General features: G+C 34.3%; 1 protein-coding gene across 1 annotated transcript; it reads right to left on the bottom strand.

Moving 5' to 3' along the window:
• Window positions 1-550: 550 nt before the first annotated feature.
• LOC146134687 (uncharacterized) lies at window positions 551-19,526 on the bottom strand. Its single transcript, XM_083396909.1, has 22 exons — window positions 19,242-19,526; window positions 18,339-18,447; window positions 17,931-18,002; window positions 17,432-17,562; window positions 16,603-16,703; window positions 13,997-14,091; window positions 13,451-13,650; window positions 12,742-12,851; window positions 11,533-11,691; window positions 11,081-11,221; window positions 7,949-8,074; window positions 7,493-7,639; window positions 6,925-7,121; window positions 5,839-6,042; window positions 5,215-5,385; window positions 4,678-4,843; window positions 3,993-4,394; window positions 3,367-3,405; window positions 2,723-2,930; window positions 2,116-2,255; window positions 1,613-1,685; window positions 551-1,083 (listed from the first exon to the last, which is right to left on the bottom strand). Exons 1-22 carry the CDS (start codon window positions 19,442-19,444, stop codon window positions 861-863), a joined length of 3,417 nt encoding a protein of 1,138 aa, XP_083253035.1. The 5' UTR covers window positions 19,445-19,526; the 3' UTR covers window positions 551-860.
• Between the last annotated feature and the right edge of the window lie 1,794 nt (window positions 19,527-21,320).

Below are 21,320 nucleotides of genomic sequence, written 5' to 3' on the forward strand. Positions count from 1 at the left end.
GTAATCTTATAATATGAAACTTTTAAAACAGATTTTCAAACTGATGCACAATGATTTCATCTAACTTTAATTGCGATAAAAAATGCTTTATTATTACCCTTTTTTGTTAAGTTTACTTATATTTGGGACGTTTTATGAAACTTTGTGGCGTCTTTCTAAAATATTTCTATGATCCCCGAAAAATCCTATATCAACGCCTGTTCAATGAACTAGCTGGTTTACAACAAAAACACTTTGAAATCAATTGGAGCTTAAATATTTCCAGTAGTGTGAAACTTGGGGTAGTTCAGTTTTTATGATGTTTTTTAAATGCTTTTTCTTACATTGTTTGCTAACGAATAAATTTAGATTTGATCACCGCAAAAACATGAAAATCAAAACTTGAAGTTTCTTTAAAAATTACTTTCGTGATAACAACCTATTTAAACATGATATTTGCAAACCCTGCAATTTTATTCGCGCCTTTTTTTTATTACCAAAAACATTTCAAATTACAACAAAGTGCTTTATGCGACAAACCTGGAAAAACACCTGAATATGACAAAGGACTTCGTAAAAAACAATAAAAAAACGCGATTGAACAATGAACAAGGACGCGAAACGCAATGGGATGGAATTATTAAGTGTGACGTCATTATTAATTGAGGTAAGAAAAAAAGTGACGTAAATTAGATCTCGTATGCGAAATATGGGTTTGATGACGTCATGAGGTTACGTAATAAAGCTGCCACGATAATTAAAATAAAAATGGTTAGATAATATAAGGATTTCTGACGTAATAAAAGTTTAATGACGTCACGGTGTTCCTTTGCATGATGTCACTATATTTAAACAGGGCGTAGCCATTCGGGCAAGTGACGTCATACGGCGTCTCCTTGAATGACGTCACGGGTCAAACACCTGGTGTCGCTGTGGAGCAGGTTTGAATGAAAAGGAGAAAAGTTTCGTTGCTTCCGGTCTGACAACTTCCGGTGGGGTTTGGGGGGGTTTTGGGGGTCCGGGTAAGTCCGGGTTTGCTTGGGGGCCAGGGTGGGTGAATGGGGGATTTCCCCTCTGTCTTGGTAGTAGCTCGGTTGAGGTTTTCTGGAAAAGAAGGTTTCAGGTGATTATGAAAATGTCAAACTCAAGATTGCAAGAAGCAGAATGAAAGTGTAGCACATTGTGTTTGCATGGGATTGTCTGGTTTTTAGCTTTATAAACATGCGATAAAAGCTTATGTCGGCAAACTAATTCCCTCTTTTGTTTTTCAAATTGACAAAATGTAAAGCCATACAGTTCTGAGTGACAGGTTTCACAATAACCAATGTAAGTTACTTGCTTTTTTTTGGCTTTTAAAAAGTGATTATTTTTTTAAAAACGAGTTTTAAACAGTTTAAAAGCGCCACTTTAATATTTCTTAAGGTAAAATACTTTTTTGTAACCCTTGGCCTTAAAAAACGCGCATTTTATTCACAAATATTATACGCACATTTTAAAAAGTAGAAAAACTGATGCGATACGTGTTTAATAGTCAGCCGTAAAACACAGGTTTGATGTTATCTCAAAACTTCTTGGTAAAGTTTCAAGAGGGAAAATTAAGTAAGTAAACGGTTTGAGGCAAACATAAACTCACGATGTTTCCTTCTTTGCTTCTCTCCTGAAATCAATTTGAGTCAAAGATTCCAAGCGATCTGATCCAGACTTGGCTGGAAACAAAAATATCCGTATTTCACAACTAAATTAAAACACAAGCATTTCATAAACTATAGTTTAGAATTAGCAGTATCTTTTGCTCTAATTTATAAATCATATTTATTTCCAACTTAACTGGAACGTACGTATGAACAATGAGTATCTGTGATTCGGGAGTGATAGAGCAACGGACCCGGTATGACCGAGGTCGTGAGTTCGAACCTCACCACAGGATAGTTGTTTTCTAGCCCGACCTTTCTTGCTCTACAATCCTGATTGGGCTGATTGATTCGGTAAGCTTTTCCCAATGTATCTGGTGTATTATTTACAATATTTTACGCATTTAATTGGGTCTTCATTTACCGTCTGAATAACCAGACCACTAAGCCTTAGGTCTATGGCTCCCAGTTAAGACCCCTGCTTTAGTGTAACCCATGTTCCAACCTTGCTTGGGAAGATGTGCCGGTTGAGTGCGCATCTGTGTCGGGATAAATTTGTACTTGTTCGTCTCACCGCTAGATGGCAGGTCGGAGAGCCACGTCTCGGTGAGCAAGGGCGACTCCTGGCGAAAAGTTTTCGTCGGCCTAAAATAAAAAAACTTACTTAAATCAATGGTTGTCAACCTTTTGTTAGTCACATACCCCAGTTAAAACATTATCAAGCATACAAAGCCATTAAAACTGATCCTAACCAATGATTTTGCACAACTATGCCGATATTTATGAATTGAATTTAAAACTACCGATGTGCGCATGCGCAGTACCAAATTTAAAAACTGATATTGCCTCCAACTGGAAATTGTAAAGGCGGAATAGCATATGGTGGAATATTTTCGAACCATGTATTGTGAGTAAATGAGTTATATGGCACCCCTAATAAGGTGATTGCTAAAAACCCACCTTAAATTACGTAATTTGGCGGAATACAGGATGTATAATCGCAACCAGACTAGGAACTGGACGAAGTCGCATATTTGACAATAGTCGGGCTAAGGTTGTTTTCAACCGACTCCGGATCCCTGGTTTTAAGTAGACCCGGTGTCCCCTCTCACCTGTGAGCTCCCGTAAACTTCCTGTAGTTGATTGGCGCCAACGAGTTGCTCTTCTTGCTTCTGATTGGTGGATAGGCGTCGTGATCCGACCAATAGCCTTTCGACGGCGTTTTCAAACGAGCCACGATTGATTTTGGGTCGTCGAGGAAAATGTGGTCTGATGTGGGGGGTCCAGGGTGACTTAGGGCGCCTGGGTGGGTAAGTGGGTCTATGGAACAAAAATTCGTCAATGTGAGATTTAATAAATTTGAATTAGCTTTTGTATCTCACTGGAGGAACTGATGTTTGAAAGTTCAACCCATGCATTGTGTTTTGAGACACAATAAAACTTTTAATAAAATCAGTAAATAAGTTTATTTCCAAGCGTGCAACAACAATAAGTCATTATAATTAATTAAGGTAAAATTATCATTTGAATTTCACTAACATATTGCGATAGAAAATACATCAAAATGATTGATTTGGAGTTATTTTAGCCTTGTATTTCACTAGCTTAACCGATGTTTTACGAAATCATTTTTTGACAGAATGGTAAAATAATTTTCTTCTGTTCTAGCGAATAACAACAATACGCCAAATTTAGATTAATTAAAGAAAACTAACTGATAATTTCAATAAACTTATAATGTTTATGCTTAACCCACCTGTGGTTAGAGATAGCGGCTTCAACTTGCTCGAGAGGTCTGGAAACAAACACAAATAAGTTGTATTCAAGGAATAAATTGAATGGAAGTTGTTTGTTTTGAAAGCAGGTGGTAAGCGGGGACAGTTAGAAAAGCTTGACAACCACTGCTTTGTACATCAGGGGTTCTTAAACTTTTTTGTTTGGCGTGAACCAGAGTCCGCGGGAAAAGTTTACAGATGACGTCATAAATTGACGTCATGCAACAAGCAGAATTAAAAAAACCTGCTGCATTCGACTAACAAATGTGAAACTGAAATGTAGCAATACATTTAAGGAGAAGGCGACAAAATGTTTTTAAAATTAAAATCCTAATTGAAAATAGTTTGTAATTGAATGTAAATGAATTATGAAATAGACAAATTAAAAAATGGTTTGTTTAGGCTCGATTTAGTTTTATATTTGCGAGTTCGACCGAAAACCGCAGGCTCCAGTAGTCTGTTTGTTTTTAGACTTCATTCTTAAAAATTTAAACTGACCCTGACCCACGCGAAAAATTTGTTTTTCTTTTTTATTTGTTTTTAACCCCTGTTATAAAGAACTTAACAGTATTTTAATAAGAAAACACGGTATTGCTTGGAAACCCACCCCTGGTCACGTGACCCATATCTGCCTCCTCATTGGACGAATCAGATCCTGGTGACGTTGGCACCGCTCTCTTGCTCCTCCGATGGCGAACCCGCTGCAAATGTTTCTCGCGCATCATTCTGGCATCGGGGGCTGTCCCCAAATCGGCGGGAGGTGGCTCTGGCGCCCCCATGCGGGCGAGTGATGACCTTTTACCTCTCGGGTTGATGACGACGTTTATGAACGACTTTTCTTTATCCGTAGCACCAGGGTTTAGCAGCTTTGAGGATCTTTGTTGTTGCCTTGGTAACAATTGTCTTTTGTTGTGTTGTTGTTGTTGCTTTGTGTCGTCATCAAAGGAAATCAGTTCGTTCCAGCTGACTGGTTCGATCGTTACTTTCTGGTGTGCGTTTTTGTCGGAAACTGCGAATAAGAAAAGTTTTTTATAAATTAAAAAAAGTTGTGGCATTTGCTTATAAATTAAAACAAACGTTTATTGATTGCAAAAGCTGCCATACGGTTAAAGTGGTCGTCGTAGAAAATCATTATTTAGATTTCTACGGAATGTTACTTGGCCTTATAAGTCTACATCTTAGTAATTTTTTGTTCTTATTTCTTGGAAATTTGCCAACAATCCAAACTGTTAAATTCGAAGGACATTAATGTTGAGAATAACGCCACAAGTAAGTTAAAACACCCTTCAAACCTTGCTTTCCTCGCAGCGGAAACTCGGTTTTCGATTTGTTCAAGAAAATGGACAGCTGACCCGCTGATGACGTCACCACTGACGTGTCGGTTCGTGATTGGTTGTTGTGTTGCAATAGTTGGCGAACCCCTCCGTAAGCCTCATGGTCGTGAGTTTTGTTTTGATACTAAATCGCACATGGGTGTAGTTGTTAGTGGTGTTCGATACTTTTATTCCGATACCCGATATTTTGACAAAAGTATCGCGACACGATACCAAATGACGTCATTGTTATGCTCGAACAAGCAAATTTAATAAAATCTAAACGTTCAAAGCTATTTTAACCTAAGAATTTGGCACAACTAGCTTTAAAATAAACTTTAGCATCAAAAAGCAAAAGTCAGTTATGACTGTTAATTTATTATTTTTAAGAAAGTAGAAAAATCTGCTAAAAATCGCAAATCATGGCTGATAGTCCTGTAACAATTTGGTATCGGACCGGCACCAATGCCACCCTAGTACCGATACTTCAAATCATTATTAGTTGCAAGTATCTACCCTGGGTGCTTCCCCGCCACCGAGAATCGCTAGGTTGGGGCGATCGCTGGTCGGGGAACTCCCCGATGTGGATGACGTCACAGCCCACGTGCCTTCCTTCCCGTGGTCATGCTTAAGTGACTTGTCGGAAGCACTGGACACGCATGACTGCGGTCGGTGTGGACTTGGTTTCTGCGCAATAAAAAATGTTTTTAACCTGCCTTGCTTGAACTTGATTCCAGCGTAAAAACATCATTATTCCATTTTAATTCATTACAAGGGTCAAAGAGAGACCTTTTTTAGAAACATTTTGTTTTCTATTAACTTGGAGTAAAAAATCATCGTAATAGAACAAATTCAGTCATCATCTATAAGTTCTGTTAATAAACATTCTTACTTTGAATCAGTTGAACATTTAGGCAGTTACTACTTAAAGCTAACAAAAATATATATTTCGCCCGAATAAAAAATCATTAGTTTCCGTAAAAAAAAGCAAGTAAGTAAAGGTAGAGTTCCAAATAAATTTAGTTAAAAATTTAAAATAGGAAGCAAAATCTTTACAAAAAAAGAATTTCTGCAACAAATTATGTTAGTGCGTTGAGCAGCTACACTTTTATTTACTTCACGAATTTGAAAGCTCCTGACCTTGTTTTTCGACCTTGGAACGCTGAAGGTCATTTGCGTCTTCGCCTTCTCCATGGGAGGGCGCTCTTGGGCGAGGAACTCCTTCGCTTTGAACGAGTGAGTTTTAAATTTGTGTCGCCCCGGTTCAATCTGACTCTTGTCCTTCTGCGTGCGTTTCTTTGTGACGTCACTCTCGCAGCGGCCCTCTGACGTAATCGCGCAAACCTGTGTGTCGTCACAAAAGTTAGTTGCGTTGTGCAAAGGTGTTGGCGCAGCGGTTCAATTTGGAAAGTTTACATTTTGTCCACTAAAATGGATCCGAGTTTGGGGAAATAACATTTTTCCGATGTCCTCGGGTTCGAATCCGCTCCTCGTCATTATGTATATACTTAAAGCAGTACTTTTTATCCAGAGATAACTTTATTCAACAAAAGCAGAATACTATAGTTACGCAAAAAGCATCGTCAGTTCTGCTAATATACTTAATCGTATTAAGTATATTAGCAGAACTGACGATGCTTTTTGCGTAACTATAGTATTCTGCTTTTGTTGAATAAAGTTGTTTTTGGATCTCTTTTACAACCTTTGTGGTTTTGCTTGAATCTTACGATATGGAGAAGAGATCAACAACTAGCAATGTTGGAGCAGGCTTAGATCCCAAAATTAACAAAAATAGTAATAATATTATTATTATTTCATCAATTTTTATCCAGAGGTGTCTATTTTAAAATGAGTTCAATGTGATTGATGTTTAACAACGACATGAAGCTATCTTTATGATGTCATGTTTACATTCGACGACATCTTAATGACCAATATTGACTATAATCCTTTAATTAAACCATGTCAATGAAAGGAAAGTGTTATACGGCGAACACGTGTGCGAAATATCATTTAAGGAAGCCGGATACTTGGCATTTTATTCCGACAACCGATATTATGGACGAAATAAATTTACCAAATTACGTCATTACTGTGGTAAAAAAATTCATAAAATTAAAACTTGCAAAACACAGATGTATTTGTATTCGGCGTGACGTCACTCAGCTTGTTTATCGTGACGTCAGGCGTTTATTTGCAATGACGTCATAATGCCAGAAAGCTCACCGTGAATAAATAATCGGTGTCGGGGACGAGGTTTGTGGCGCGAAAACTTCGCTCCGTTCCAGAATAAACCACTTCTTTGTTCGCCAACAATTCAAAGCGGAAGAATCGTCCAAGCGGAACGGACGGCGGGTTCCACGTCACGTGAACCTCGTTTCGACCAATCACAGTCACCGAGGGTTTACCGGGGGCGTGGGCTCCTGAAGGTCACACAGAGGTCAGAGTAAGATTTCTATGTCGGATCATAATAATTAATATTATAAAGCTATGAAAAATTCTTCATGTAAAAAGTTTTTTTTGTGTCACAAAATTAAAAAAAAAATTGACAATTCTTTCTTTACTAAATTGGACGAACCAGGTTTTGTAAGTATGACAAAAAACAAAAGATTTTTTAATTTTATTTAAATGTATTTAGCTAAAACTAAATTAAGTTACTGATTGATAAAAACAGCTACCAAACATCAGCTACCCGGGCGACTTACAAACTAGCATCATATACTTGAACAAAACACATGAACACACCACCATCCATATTTGACACACGTGGGTGTGAAGGTGACCTTGTACCCACCTAGTTCGTCGGTTTGTGCGCAGATGCTTGCCCTCTCCCCTCCCCCCTTCAAAGTGTTCCCACACACCGACACATTGTAGCTGGTGGAAGGTTGAAGTCGACCCACGATGAACGAAAGCTCGTGACACGAATCAAGCAACTTCTCGCCTGCAACACACAACAAGCGTTGCGTCATCAACGTATGACGTCATTATGCACATAAATGAATCCGTTAACCAAACAAATGAATTCACACAATTAGATCAACGTCGTAAATTAAGACGTCTCTCGAAGATAGCTAATAACATGACGTCACTCAAATCCTAAAACGTCACCAGCAAAATACATGACGTCACCCAAACGTTAAGGTCACCAGAAAAACATTATTAACGGTAATAACGACACTTGAATATCGCAACGTAATTATTGCAATACATGACGTCACTCAAGTATCGCAACGTCACTATTCTAACCCACCAAGGTAGACGCTGTATCCCCTGAGGACCCCGTTGGGGTGTTCCGGGGGGTTCCAGGCGATTCTTAGCTGGGTGGGGGTGGAACCTACCACACGGAGGCAGCACGGAGCAGACGGACAATCCTCGTCTGAAACAAATTTATAAGTTCATGACATTAAAATAAAACAAATTTCAAAAAGTTCATAACATGAAAATAAAACAAATTTCAAAAAGTTCATAACATGAAAATAAATTACACTATGATTTGAGGGTAAACTGTAATGCTGGCGTGTTCGTGAAATATCTTTAAAATATATGAGCTGCAAAAAAGGCTCACGCAACCAGACACACAAAACGGATGTTTGTTTGTGATATATTGGAGGCGATTCCTGCTGTTGCTGTTTAACTTTCTTTGCCGGCAAATTGTGCCACAAATGTCCAATAAATTCGGTATGGCTGAGGTTGTGAGTTCGAATCTCACTGCAAAATTCTTTAATAATTAAATAAGTAATTATAATAGGCATTGTCAAAGACGTGTACAATTAACAGTAAAACATGTGCCTTTATTGTTGGTCAGTTCAAATTGATAAGACATTGATTCTCAAACTGTGTCCCGCGTTGAGAACTACTGTTATAGGGTCTGGTGGCATTATAAACAGGTGTGGTACAAAAGATTGCTTTAATGTTGTTGAACAAACCGTAGTTAACATGTGTAAGGTTCAGTTGGTGTATTGTGCTTGTTCAATCTACACTGCTTTACAATAGTTTGAAGCTGTTGTTTATTCAGAAGCTCAATCCACAGCACTCGAGTCTGTCAATTAACTCAAGTCTGTTTGCACTTTCCTGGTTAAGTGAAATCTAACGACCAGTAAAATGGCTGTCTGTCTGTTATGTGGCCAACCCCATTGAAAGAGTTTTTGTACCTTTTAAAAAGTTTTTTTTATGTATTTATTACGTTGATTTGTCGACATTGCAACGTCGCACGAACATTTATTATTTTAACAGCGTTTTACCCATATTTAAAAGAAAAATAGACCTAGATTGAAAAAAACATGTTTTGGTCGAGAGTTGTTTTGTAACTTGTGACTGGGGCTAGTCAACCCTTGACTTTGTGATATCACAATAGCCCTAGTGAATCACTTGTGACATCACTGAGGTTCAACAAGGAACAGTTGTATTGTTTTGTTTCGTTAAAAACATCTTACAGGATTTAAAAACGAGTTGAACCACAAACCAGTGGTTTTTAAACTGAGGTTTTTGAGAAAGGGGTTCGCAAAACATTTATTTAATGTTCATCAACTGACAAATTATATTTAAGGAAGTACATTCCTTTTATTGATATTAATTTTTAATAAATCATTTGACAAAGTGTTTTCAGTTAATAGTTCCTGTATTGATTTAAAATGTTATTAATTTTATTGGACGGTCTGTTATTTTATATTTTAATGGGTTCGCGAAACATATTTTAAATTCATTGAGTGACAATTATATTTAAGGAAGTACATTCTTTTTGTTGATTTTCAATATTTAATAAATCATTTGAGAACTTATTTTCAGTTATTCATGTAGTGGTTTGCCGGATTTGAATGTTTTTATTGGTCTATCTGTAATTTCCAAGAAGCAAAATGGTTTGCGCAATATTGTTTTAATTTATGTGCTGAAAAATAATATTCATCAGAGTATTCAACCCTAATTGTGAAAAATAGATATATCTTTTGAGGTAACTATTGTAACGTTTTTTTAATTTTCTAGTTTTTAATTCGCCGGGTGCAATATATTTGATGAATCAAAAGGTGTTAAAAAAGGTTAAAAAAGTGCTTGAAAAGGGTAAATTAACTGCACAAAAGAAAAACAAAACAAAGAAACTCGACAACATAACATCATTTTTTTTATTAGTTTTATTTTACAAAGTGTATAGATACAAATAAAATCTAACACTAATATAAATCGAGATCATTGGGTCAAATACATAAACCAAGTTAAATACTGATTGCCTAAAACTTAAAATGTAGACAGCTTAATACCAGCCGAATTTAGTCATTAAAATACAGAAATAAATTGGTAAAAAAAATGAAATTGATCGCTCACACACTAATTTAGTTAACGAAATAGCCCTTGATAAAGCATAGCCCAGAGGTTCTCAACCAGTGGGCCATAAAAACATTTGAGGTGGGCCACAGACCAATTTAAAAAAGCAAAATTTAGTTTCATTTGTGTAATTATATTTCATTTTACAGGAATAATGACTTGGGGAGGAATTAAAAAGGAATATAAATTTATTGTTCAGCCGCAAGGTTCCCACTAATGCACAGTTGAATAAATATTCTGTTTTAAAATATGTTCTGTTGTGTTTTGTTCTAAACATATTTTACAGTTATTTCTTTCATAAAAAATTAGTGAGACACAGAATTTTTTTGCAACGTAAATGGGCCACGAAAGAAAAAAGGTTGGGAACAACTGGCATAGCCTAAGCAAGCACAACGGCTTGTGTTGGTTCCTGTTGATCGCCAAATAAACCAGGATAGAAGTGTTTTATGTTTGTGGTGTTGTGGTTTGCTGTGGTGTCACCTGTCTGTACTACGCTGGCTTGTGGCTGATAGTAGAACTACTTGAGTACAACATACACGGCTTGGAGAGCTTTTCACATTACAATAGCGGCCAGTGACATACTTTCGCTGGGTTTAAATTTGCAAACCTACAAATGTGATTTGGCAGATACGTGTTATTGTTAACAGTTAAAATAACTCTACTAAAACGCATTTATGAAACACTGATAGAATCAGGTCATTTGCGAAAAACAGAAGTCAGGTCTTAAACCAAGTGATTTGTATCTAAATTAAACGTTACATAGTTAAATTTAAATTAAATATAGTTAAAAGTGACAAAGTCGTCCAATTTTGAGCGACATTTTGAATAGAACAACAAAAACGTAACATATGGCGGGTAAACTGTTTCACAAGCAGACACTGGGGGGAAAACATTTTTCCAAAATCTATTTAAAACTAAATTTAACAAAAAAATATTAACAGGGACATAAAGTTCAAGTCAAGTTCCCCAAGTCCTTCTCTGAACACAGTGCTGATTTTCAGCTATATCTTGGGAAAACCTGTTTTTAATATAACCGTTTTTAATTTCTACACGTTTCTTAGCTTACCAGTTGTTATTGTGACGCAATCACTCAAAGGACTCTCATCCCCAACAGAACAAGCTCGAAGTTTGAAGTTGTAAGTTGTGTTTGGGGTCAACTTTTCAAGCTCAACCTTCGTCTCTTTGCCCTTGTACATTAACTTGGGACCTGAAAGTTATAACAGAAACATTTTTGGTGTGTTATCCTCCATTTTAGGGATGTTTGTTTCGAAAGAATTGTTCAGAGATAAAAAAAAGCATTTCCACACGTTTAGTGAATATCAAAGGCTATACAGATGTAGTTAGCAGTTTGTGAACGACTTTGAATAAATCTTTTAACTTCCAACGACAACATTAATCCATTATCTTAAGATTTTTTTGAAGCGCTTACAAAATGCTACCTTACTTCTATGGGCTTTAATCCTACATCTAACAACAACATACAATCATTATGCCCCAGAGTTAAAGTTAATGCCTCACCGTCAAACAGCTTGTATGTGATGTCCATCCCACACGAAGCTTCCATCTCTGGCCACGAAACCTGGATGCTGCAAGGACTCGTTACCATGGCAACAGGGGCAGGTGGGGCGTCCAGGCGCCGCAAGTGGTTCAGAGTTTTCTGGATTTCTTCGTTCAACTCTGAGAAAAGTGAGAAAAACATCACGAGTTTTGCGTAGTTTCGTGCTTTTGTTGAAGTAAAAATGAAAGTGCGTATAGAAGTAGCATTTTAAAGAAATTATGGATGCCCTATATTTGGTATTTTATTTTTATACCGATAACCGATATTTCGGACGAGTATTGCGGCCTGTGCTTAATTACCTCCAGTTGTTAAACCTATTTATTTAGATAAATTAATCTTTCATGTTAGAATAACTGATTTGGATCGCAAATCATTGTTACATTTATCCAATTCACCTTACATAGTACTTTTTCAAATTAAACTGAAAGAGCTATTGACATTAAAGGTTATTTGAATTTGATAAGAAGTCTGTATTTAATCAGCTTCTTTACTTTCGAATATCAGGTCCAATCAGCAAATACACCCCAGAGTATTTAAAATGCAACAGAAATTCCATGTTTTATTCTCCGAGTTATAAATAGCTGAGGAACGGAGCCAAGAGTGCAGATATTGTTCATTAAATACCAAAGCAAAGTCTAGAGAATCCATTAATTCTGCAATAAACTTTAACAACTTTTACTCATGTTTGCCGAAAGCCAAGCTGGGATATTGTTTGACCAATTCTCCCAGTATTCAAACAAAGGTCAAGGCACTCATGTTATGAGCAAACAATGAAGTTTTGGAGGAGCAGATTTAAATGTAAACAAGATTTTCGGTTGAGTCGCTATTGCAAAGAAAGTACTATGCCTACTACATAGTCCACACCAAAACATTAAGTATTGTCTTTGTTGAAAACATTTTTATACTTGATATTTTATTTTCTGATGCTAACCATGTATAATAGGCAAGAGTTTTAACATTAAAACCTACACACAAATAAATTTGGTTGGTTGAGAGCAAAAAGTTGTCATTCCTTGTCATACTCAAAATGAAAACTGGACAAATTCTACATATGTCAAATTAAATAAAATCAATAAATATTTTAGAACATTTTTGTTTTAGTTTATTTGTTAATTTGATCCAGAATTTTCTTACATACTTTAAAGGAAATGTTGTTATAGATGCATTACCTTTAGTGTTGCTCGGTTTATCAAAGTTTTTGTTAAGCGCGCTGATCACCAAATCATTTTCACGCAGCGTTAAAACCCCGCGTTTATGACTTGACATTGTTCGAAGGGTCCTGAAAAATACAAAAATAATCGTTTCAACTAAATATAGTTAAGCTAATTGTGAAATACTATAAAAGTAAGATATTTTATATTAAAGAAATATACTTTAAATTTGAGAAACATACTTCAATTTAGTATGCTATTGATAAAAATATATATATCCAGTTATTTTTTTCAGTTAATCTTGTTTTAAAAATTTCACAACTATAAGTGGTAACATAATGGGCCAGGGTCCAAATGGGCTATTTTCGAAATATATACCCACAAGTAGGTGTTGAAAAGGTAAAGGTCTGATAATATTTAGTCCACAAACCAGTGTTTCTCAAACCAGGGTCTTAGTATAATGGGCCTGCTCAACTTTTTTTAAATAAATTAAATGATAAATTTTAATAGCTGCAGCATATTTTTCTCATTGATTGAGTGATTATTGTACAGTGATAAATATATATGTTTTAAAAACTTTACAAGATCCTTATTAATTATAAGGAAGCAAAAAAGTCCATTACGTAAAAATAATAACCACTGAATTAAACAATATAATATATATCATTTTTCACATCAGCTGTCACAAAAATACAATATTGTCTGACCAAGATACTTTATTACTTACATTGCTGCGAACCAAGCCGCCTCTATGTCCACGCTGTTGCCTAGCAACTGGGTCAGTCTGTTGATGACATCATTGGATGCCTGATTGGTGAGAACCCGTTGGTTGCCGTCGGCGTCCATCGCTAAGCAACTGACAGCAAAGCAAGCGTTCTTGGAACCTCCCATATCGCCCTTGATAAGCATCCGACACAAGGAAGATATCTGGAAAAATTATTGTGTGTATATTTTAAAACATTTGTAAAAAAAAATGTAAAATGATAAATTGAAGGAGTGTTTCTTAACCTTTTTTGTGGCGACCCTAATATTAAGTGTAAATATAACAGAAATATAACTTTTTGGGTCTGACAAACATTGGATTAGAGCATAGTTGGTGTAAAATAAAATAAACAAATATGGAAAAATCAATTCACAATTTGAATTTAACATTATGTTTGCCTTATATAAAAAAGCATAACGATATATATCTTTACCAAAGTACTATAGGTGCAAAACAAAGTAAAAATAATAAACTGCTGTGTCATTAATGTACTGATTTTACTAGACCCACCATTTTCTCACTTTCTTTGCAGTTTAAAAGTCTTGTTTTTCCAGGAGACATGTCAAGCAGTCGTCCAATCGCAAAAGCGGCATTCATTCCTCGACCTTTAAAAGCATATTTGTAATTTGAATGGAATGAAATAGGCTTTTTAACATAGCCGGGAGACCAAGTTAACCAAAATAGCTCTGATTGGTTACAGCAATGCTTAAACACGAATGAAACACAAAAGATTCTTCCTTCAAATCAATTAAGTGATTAAACTGCTCAACAAAAAGTTTAATAAAGTGTTTTTAATAATTATGATTGATTTAACAACAATTAGGTCTTGGGATCGAAAAACACCCTTCGTGTGACACCTTTCACAAAAAGTTCCTGTTTTTGTTAAACAATCTAAATATCCATCCTTAATATTTTGAAGATTTTACCGAAGCCAGTGGTTATTTACCTTTAATATAAAAGGTAAACAAAAACTCTCATATAATTGCATTTAAGTACTAATATGAAGAAAAATTAGACAAACTAATAGTTTTAAAAGCTTGAGTAGTGCACCGCTCCGAACAAAAATCAGTCAGCAAGGTCTAAAACTTTAATACAAATATGCATTTCGCCTATAAATGACATCATCAGTTTGTCTGTACAAATAAATAGTAAAAAATTAAAATATTAAATAATAAAATATTGGAGCGGTGCGCTTCTCAAGCTTTTATTAATAAATTTTAGAACTTTTATCGTCGGCATTATGTGTTCTGTTGGAGGGCCAGATTCTGTTGTTAATACACATACAAAACTAATAGTTTTACTTTTATTTAAATATACCATCTTAAATGATTTTTAAAATGACTCTAACAAACCTATCAAAACACCACTTTGGGAGTATTTACAAGTTAAGTTTTAATTATCTACACAAACAAACTGTAAAAATAATAGTGTTAATTGAGAATAGACCAAGCTCCAGGGTGAATTTGCCTCAGGGTACAAAAAAATATTTAGACAATTTAAAAATCCTAAAACTGTGTTATGTGAATTCAAATTACCTTTCTGCTTATAGAGTCATTTAATATGCAAGCATAATGAGCAATTTTTACACAAAAAGTATTCAGAACTTTTAAACTATTATTCGAAATATAAACTTGTTGTTTTTTGCCAGGAATGACAAATTTACAAGAAATGTAGAAGTGTTGAAATTTCTGCTTTCAACAAAAAGTCAAACACTTTGGAGTGATGCCCTTGAAACGACCTTCAAATGCTAGTTTAAGAAAGTCAGATTTAATCTGTTTGAAACTGACAGTGCTCAAACCTTAGCGACACACAACAATGGATTGGGGAGGCAGGATTAAGGTTGTTTTGTACACTAAGCGGTTTTTAATCCCTTAAACAAATAATTGAAGCAAGTCTGCAGAGATGGTCAGTTGGAAAAAGCTAACAAAAGCAAAAACAACATTCCCATACAAGATTCTGTTAAATTATTTTTAAAATTTAACACTGAATTGTGATTTGGGATAAAATATATTCAAACATGACAAATTGAAGCATATACAATTCGGCCTGGGATTTTTCATATAAAGATATTATAAAAAAACCTACACAAATTTTGGTTAAAATCTTTAAATACAGAGTAAAATATGACGACTTTAAGCATATACCATTTAATAGAGGGATTTTTTATATGAAGATAATATACTAAAATACACACATTTTTGCTAAAATCTCAAAATATAGACATATGTTTAGTAATTTGTACAAGTTCCAGCATTAAGGAGTTAAAAAACTTCAAAGGTATACAAAAGTATAAATGGATTATGGTTCCTTTGTCCGCAGTAGCTTTTAACAATAGTGAGGTGGGAGTTATAATTTTACAAGGTTTCAACAACAGACTTGAATAGCAGAGGGTAGACAGGTGCCTATCACGTTTCAGTAAATTATCTCAATGTAAACACATTAGGAAATACATTAGAAATAAACCCATTCATTAAAACTGGCCTGAAATAATTAAGCTACAAAACTTGAATGTTCAAAAATATTGAACTGTTATGCTGGTTAATTTTATTTTATTTTTTTTATTTTTTTAATTAAATGTTTTTGCCGTGGTTACACAGCTTGACTTTTAAGAAAACACAAGTGATTTATTTGTGTAAAAACCTAATTAGTGATTTATATTATGTACAAATCAAACTCCAAAATGTTGAACAACTCTATCATATTTGTGTACACTATGCACGGATCGATAATGTAGAGTCACATTAACTGAAGATGATAAAAGCTTGTATTGAAACAGCTTAATCAAAATGCTGTCGATTTACTCAACCTTTTTGGCTTTGCAATTTATTATCAAGCTACTCTATCATAATTGATTAATTATTACTTTTAAAATAAAAAAAATCAGGCTTCTTTAAGTAAATTCGCACCGAGGCTAGAACTGCATTACGGAAGTTTCAGTGCTGGCAAATCATGTGTATAAAAAACAAACACTACTAATATACAATTTATATTCTGTTCATAGATGCCAGCAATATTAGATCACCATGTTTAGACAAAAATGGGGTGAATATTTTTCCAAATATTACTTATGCCAAGTTGGAGTAATTTTATTGTCTTAAAAAACAACAATATCTTACCGGCGGAGTCGTTTCCGAGTGAATTGATGAGTCTTGTAAGGACTTGAGCTGAGTCGTGATGACTTAGCACTCTGTCGCAGCCTTCTTCGGAAATTGTAAGCCTGCAAAATCATCCAATAAAGATTTTCCCAACATTTAAAACTCATAACAGAAAATCATTTTCAATCATGAAAAATTGTCTTATATCACTTTTAAGCATTATAAACCAGTAAACATGAAGATTATACAATGATATGTATAATGTTGTGTCAAATAAACAAAAAGATGTCTTTTTGGGAGAACTTCCAGGCTTAACCCCCCCCCCCAAAAAAAAATTAGCCTGCCATAATTTCTTATTTTGACCATTCTCACTTCATAGGATTTTATTATACCCAAAAACTTGCTCAAATAGCAATATGTTATGCACTGGTTGTCAAACTTAGTCCATGTTACATATTTTACACTCATTGACTGGCAAAATATATTAGCCAAAGTACATTATAATTTATAATAACGAATAATTAGGCAGAAAGTAGGTTATGTGATATCGATTTAAATATTACAATACATTCTTGCTATATGATTTTGTAATTTATGTTTGTTCATCAAAAATAATAGGCCAATCTTATTAGTGACTTTGAATATTATAAATCAGATTTAGTACAGTGTGAAAGGTTACATAAGATGTGCTTTAAAAGTGAAAGAAATTATTCTAATGAATTGTCTATTTTTTTGTGTTTCAAAACATAAAGAAGTCCTCCATTATTTCAAAGAGCAAAAATGGTTCAAAAGTTGAAACAATTTGAAAACCACTGCCTTAAATATGTACAGATGCTGTCATAATGTTCACCTCGCTAACACGAGAGCGGCATTTGATGCGGTCCAGTTGTTTTCAGCAGCAAGAAGGTTTGTGATGTGCGTGATCGTTTTGTCGATGCACGGCTGTGTGATCATCCATGCGCGACCCTCAATTGTCTCGGCCTGAAGAAAAAAGAAACATGTTTTATATCACAGCACTACTTTATTACAAAATAACCTGTTTGTTCCGAAATGCTCGTCTTAACTTTTCTATATGACTATTTTAAGAAGAAAAGTATTGAAAATATTTTATGAGCCTTCAGTTAGTAAAATCAAAATAATTGTATTATTGTTACAGAGCTTGGAAATCTATAAATTCATTGTAATTCAATATAAAAAATGCTTTTTTTACTTTTTTACTTAGTATATATCTACAGAAAAGTATGCAAAAAAAAGTTGATGCGAAAGTCTTGGAAGTTTTATTTATTTGGGAAGAAATACTTCACTTAACAACACAGATTATTAGCTAATTATTATGGAAATATATTTACCAGTGTACCAAGCGTCCCAGCAGCATTCATGACACATTCTTGGTCATCAGATACAAGCATTGAAGTTAGATCCTGGAAACAACAACAGTTCAACAATCACTGTGACTGTATAATACGTGAATTTGAGGTACTTTTAAAACAAGAAGCCAGGTTTAATTTATTCAGAATGTTTAAAATATGTTTGATTTTCTAACCCTAATATTACCTTTGGTCAATGTGCTGATTGCATGTTTAAACTAGATATTGTTGTGACTTATTTTATAGAGCTAATAACACACAAATGTTATTTCCACCAAATCAAATCCACAAGATGTTTGCTAAAATGGATTTTTTCTGACTCTTCCTTAATTTTTGACCATTCGACAAAGAACCCAAACATTATAATGAGTATTTATAAAGGAAACTTACTTGGATAATTGAACCCGCTCTTTTTCCTTTGGTGAGCGATAAAACTCGGTGAGAACCCAACTCTGTTTCGGCCAAACTGCCGATAACGTAGGCTGCATTGCTTGCAATCCTATGAACAAAGCAATACACTTTATAGATATTATGATTTGTTACAAAATGGTAATTATACAATTGTTATCATGTTAAAGTGTCAGTATTAAACACATTAGGAAATTCTTTCATTTGAAAAAACTAAAAACAGCATAATAAAATATAGAAAGTTACTAAACTGATGTTTTTAAGCTATCATACATATGGTACAAAAAAAATTTATTCAAATTAAAAAAAAAACATGTTTAGAATTCAAAAACTCACTTTAAAAAGCTAAAGTCATTAGTCTGACAAAACATGTTGCTACACTTGTTTCTACTTCTAACAATACTTGGTGATTTAAGTCTAGACCGACAGCAAGAAAATTAAGCAAACAAAATGACAAACAACTGTTGTTTGAGACTCAAACAAATTGAAGGAGTGTTCAAACAATGGAAGACCATCTAATGCCACAGAAAACAATGTCACAAAATTTATAGCTTCCGGTATTATTTACTTTAAACTTATTTTTTGTTGAACCTTTTGTCTATTTGTATTTTATCAAAGTCGAATGTTCAGTAGGATGAAATTCTAGTACAGAACTTATTTAAGCTATTGAGCTGTACAGCCTCACGCTTAGACAAACAGAAGTTTATATTCTTTACTGGTGTTCAATAAAATTATATACACGGCAATAAGCAAATACAGCTTTTGGAAGTTAACAGAGAAAGAGAAAAAAAATAATCAAAATCTCCGGTACCCAACGTTATAATATTGCCAACAAAGTTGTAACTGTATTAAATAAGATATATATTTCTTTCGGTATCAGTATACCTCAAAATATCAGAAGACAAAAATGTGACTAAACTCCACAAAAAATCTTCGCTGCCAGAATCGCCCAGGAATCGGTAAATTGCACGTTCTTTATTGTCGTTTAGTTCTTCCACTATTTTTTCCAGGCATTCCTGCTGAATAGTTTGTTTACTTGACAATAAATCTTCAAAATTGCTGCTTTTGGACGGCGACATTTTTATCATATTGACAACCACCTATACCGCATTCCCCGATATTTTACATATTGTGGCAGGAGACCGCAGGCATTTTCCCGTCGGCTCTTGTTTATCTTGCTCGTTGAATGTTGGTTTGGCAAGTTTCTCGTTTCATTTTTCATTTTCTCGCTTCGCTTTTTTGCCATGACGACTTTGAATTTAGCAACGCTCGCTAGCGACGTCTAGCGGCTTCTGTTTTAGACCTAAAAAGCTTTAGCGCCGCTTGCGGATTTGCAAATAATGCGATTGCGGAAAAACGTTTTCTACCAATTTTAACAAGAACACCAGCGCTGTAAAATACGGTTAAATCTTTAAAATCGTTTCGGCTATATTTCATACCAACATCAGTGTAAAAGTTCTTAATGCGATATCTTTTGAGACAAATTATAATTTACTGTTCATAAACTTTTGCACAACCGTTCTTTTTTCGGGTTAAAGTAAAATAATCGCTTTTTATTTATAAAGAAAATTGTTATTATTATATTTTCTTTGTCCTGGTGAAGCACCGCTGTGTTAAAATTCGTCAAATTAGTTGATATGGCCCTTGTTTTCCTTTGTTTAAATAAGATGAATACGACTATTAAGCCATTGGCCAAGGTTTAAAACATTTTTAATTAAAAAAACAATGTTTTATTGGTAAAAGTTACAGATTTCATCATATTTTTGCAGAATTAAATAATTTTTTTGCTAATGTTATCGTTTTTCTCGTCATTCGTTTACATCTCTTTGGTTTACATTGTTCCGCTCTGGTGAACACGTACTACATTTGTCAAACTTGTGACAAAAGTAATATTTAATTGCTTTAACTTCTTTTTTAATGAACTGCGACTCAAAAACACTTTTAAGCCATGTTTGGCAATAAAATCTGCTTCACAAACAAGACGCGCGTATATTATCTATTTTTTATTTGAACAACCATCTGACGAGTGAATCTAAAACGTTAAACCTTAGTTGACCTTAATCGTATGTTTTTGTAACGGAAGTTAAAAAGGACACAAAAAAAAGAGTTGCGTCAGTCCCGTGAATCCCCCGTGACAGTTAGATGTAAGCTGGACTGAAAGGCTCTTTTTCGTTATTAACTCTACTGAGTATTGTGAATTGAGTTAATTGATAATATATATGTATTATGCATACTTTGTTGACTTGATGTTTAAATCTTTTATGATTTATCAATTAATCTTATTTGATTGTGTTTTTTTTTGATAAAAACCTCTTTATAAAATAAATAAATGTATTAAAATGCTATTTTTCTCTAAATTCTTCAAACTATTTTAATCAATATATTTAATCAATAATATTTGTCCAGCACATCATTCGCCTGTGATGAAATATTAAAATATTCGGCGCTCTTTCACTTATGTACGTGAAAAGTTATGCAAAAAATAAAACAAAATAATACCGCATACCACAACGCTTATTGTTTGGGTTAGGGTGCGTGTTAGCGTTTGGGTGAGGGTGGGTCAAGTAATATTATGTTTATTATTAATAATAACTTGTTAATTATAATAACAGCGTTAGTGACGTCACAATAGCATGTTGTTACATTGAGGGGATTCGTTGTTGTATTTAAATCCAATAATCATGTAGAACATATTTCAACGCGAAAGTAGCTTGAATGAAATTACATTCGTGCCTCTCATCATCTTTTACGAACACTTTGCCGTTTAAAGTAAAATGTCCTTAAATATTAAAATGTTGTTGCTTTAAAACGTGGATAAGCATTCTGGATTGATGTGTAACCTAATAAATCTGTTATGATTAGGGAACAATTTGAAAAGCATTTTGTTGTTGTTGAACACAAACACCTGGTAATTAGTAAAATAGCAAGTTTAAAAGTAAACAATTAAGCAAAAGTAATTTTAAG

The sequence above is a fragment of the Ascidiella aspersa genome, chromosome 9 (genome assembly GCF_963924565.1).
Source record: "Ascidiella aspersa chromosome 9, kaAscAspe10.2, whole genome shotgun sequence".
Classification (NCBI taxonomy): Eukaryota; Metazoa; Chordata; class Ascidiacea; order Phlebobranchia; family Ascidiidae; genus Ascidiella; species Ascidiella aspersa.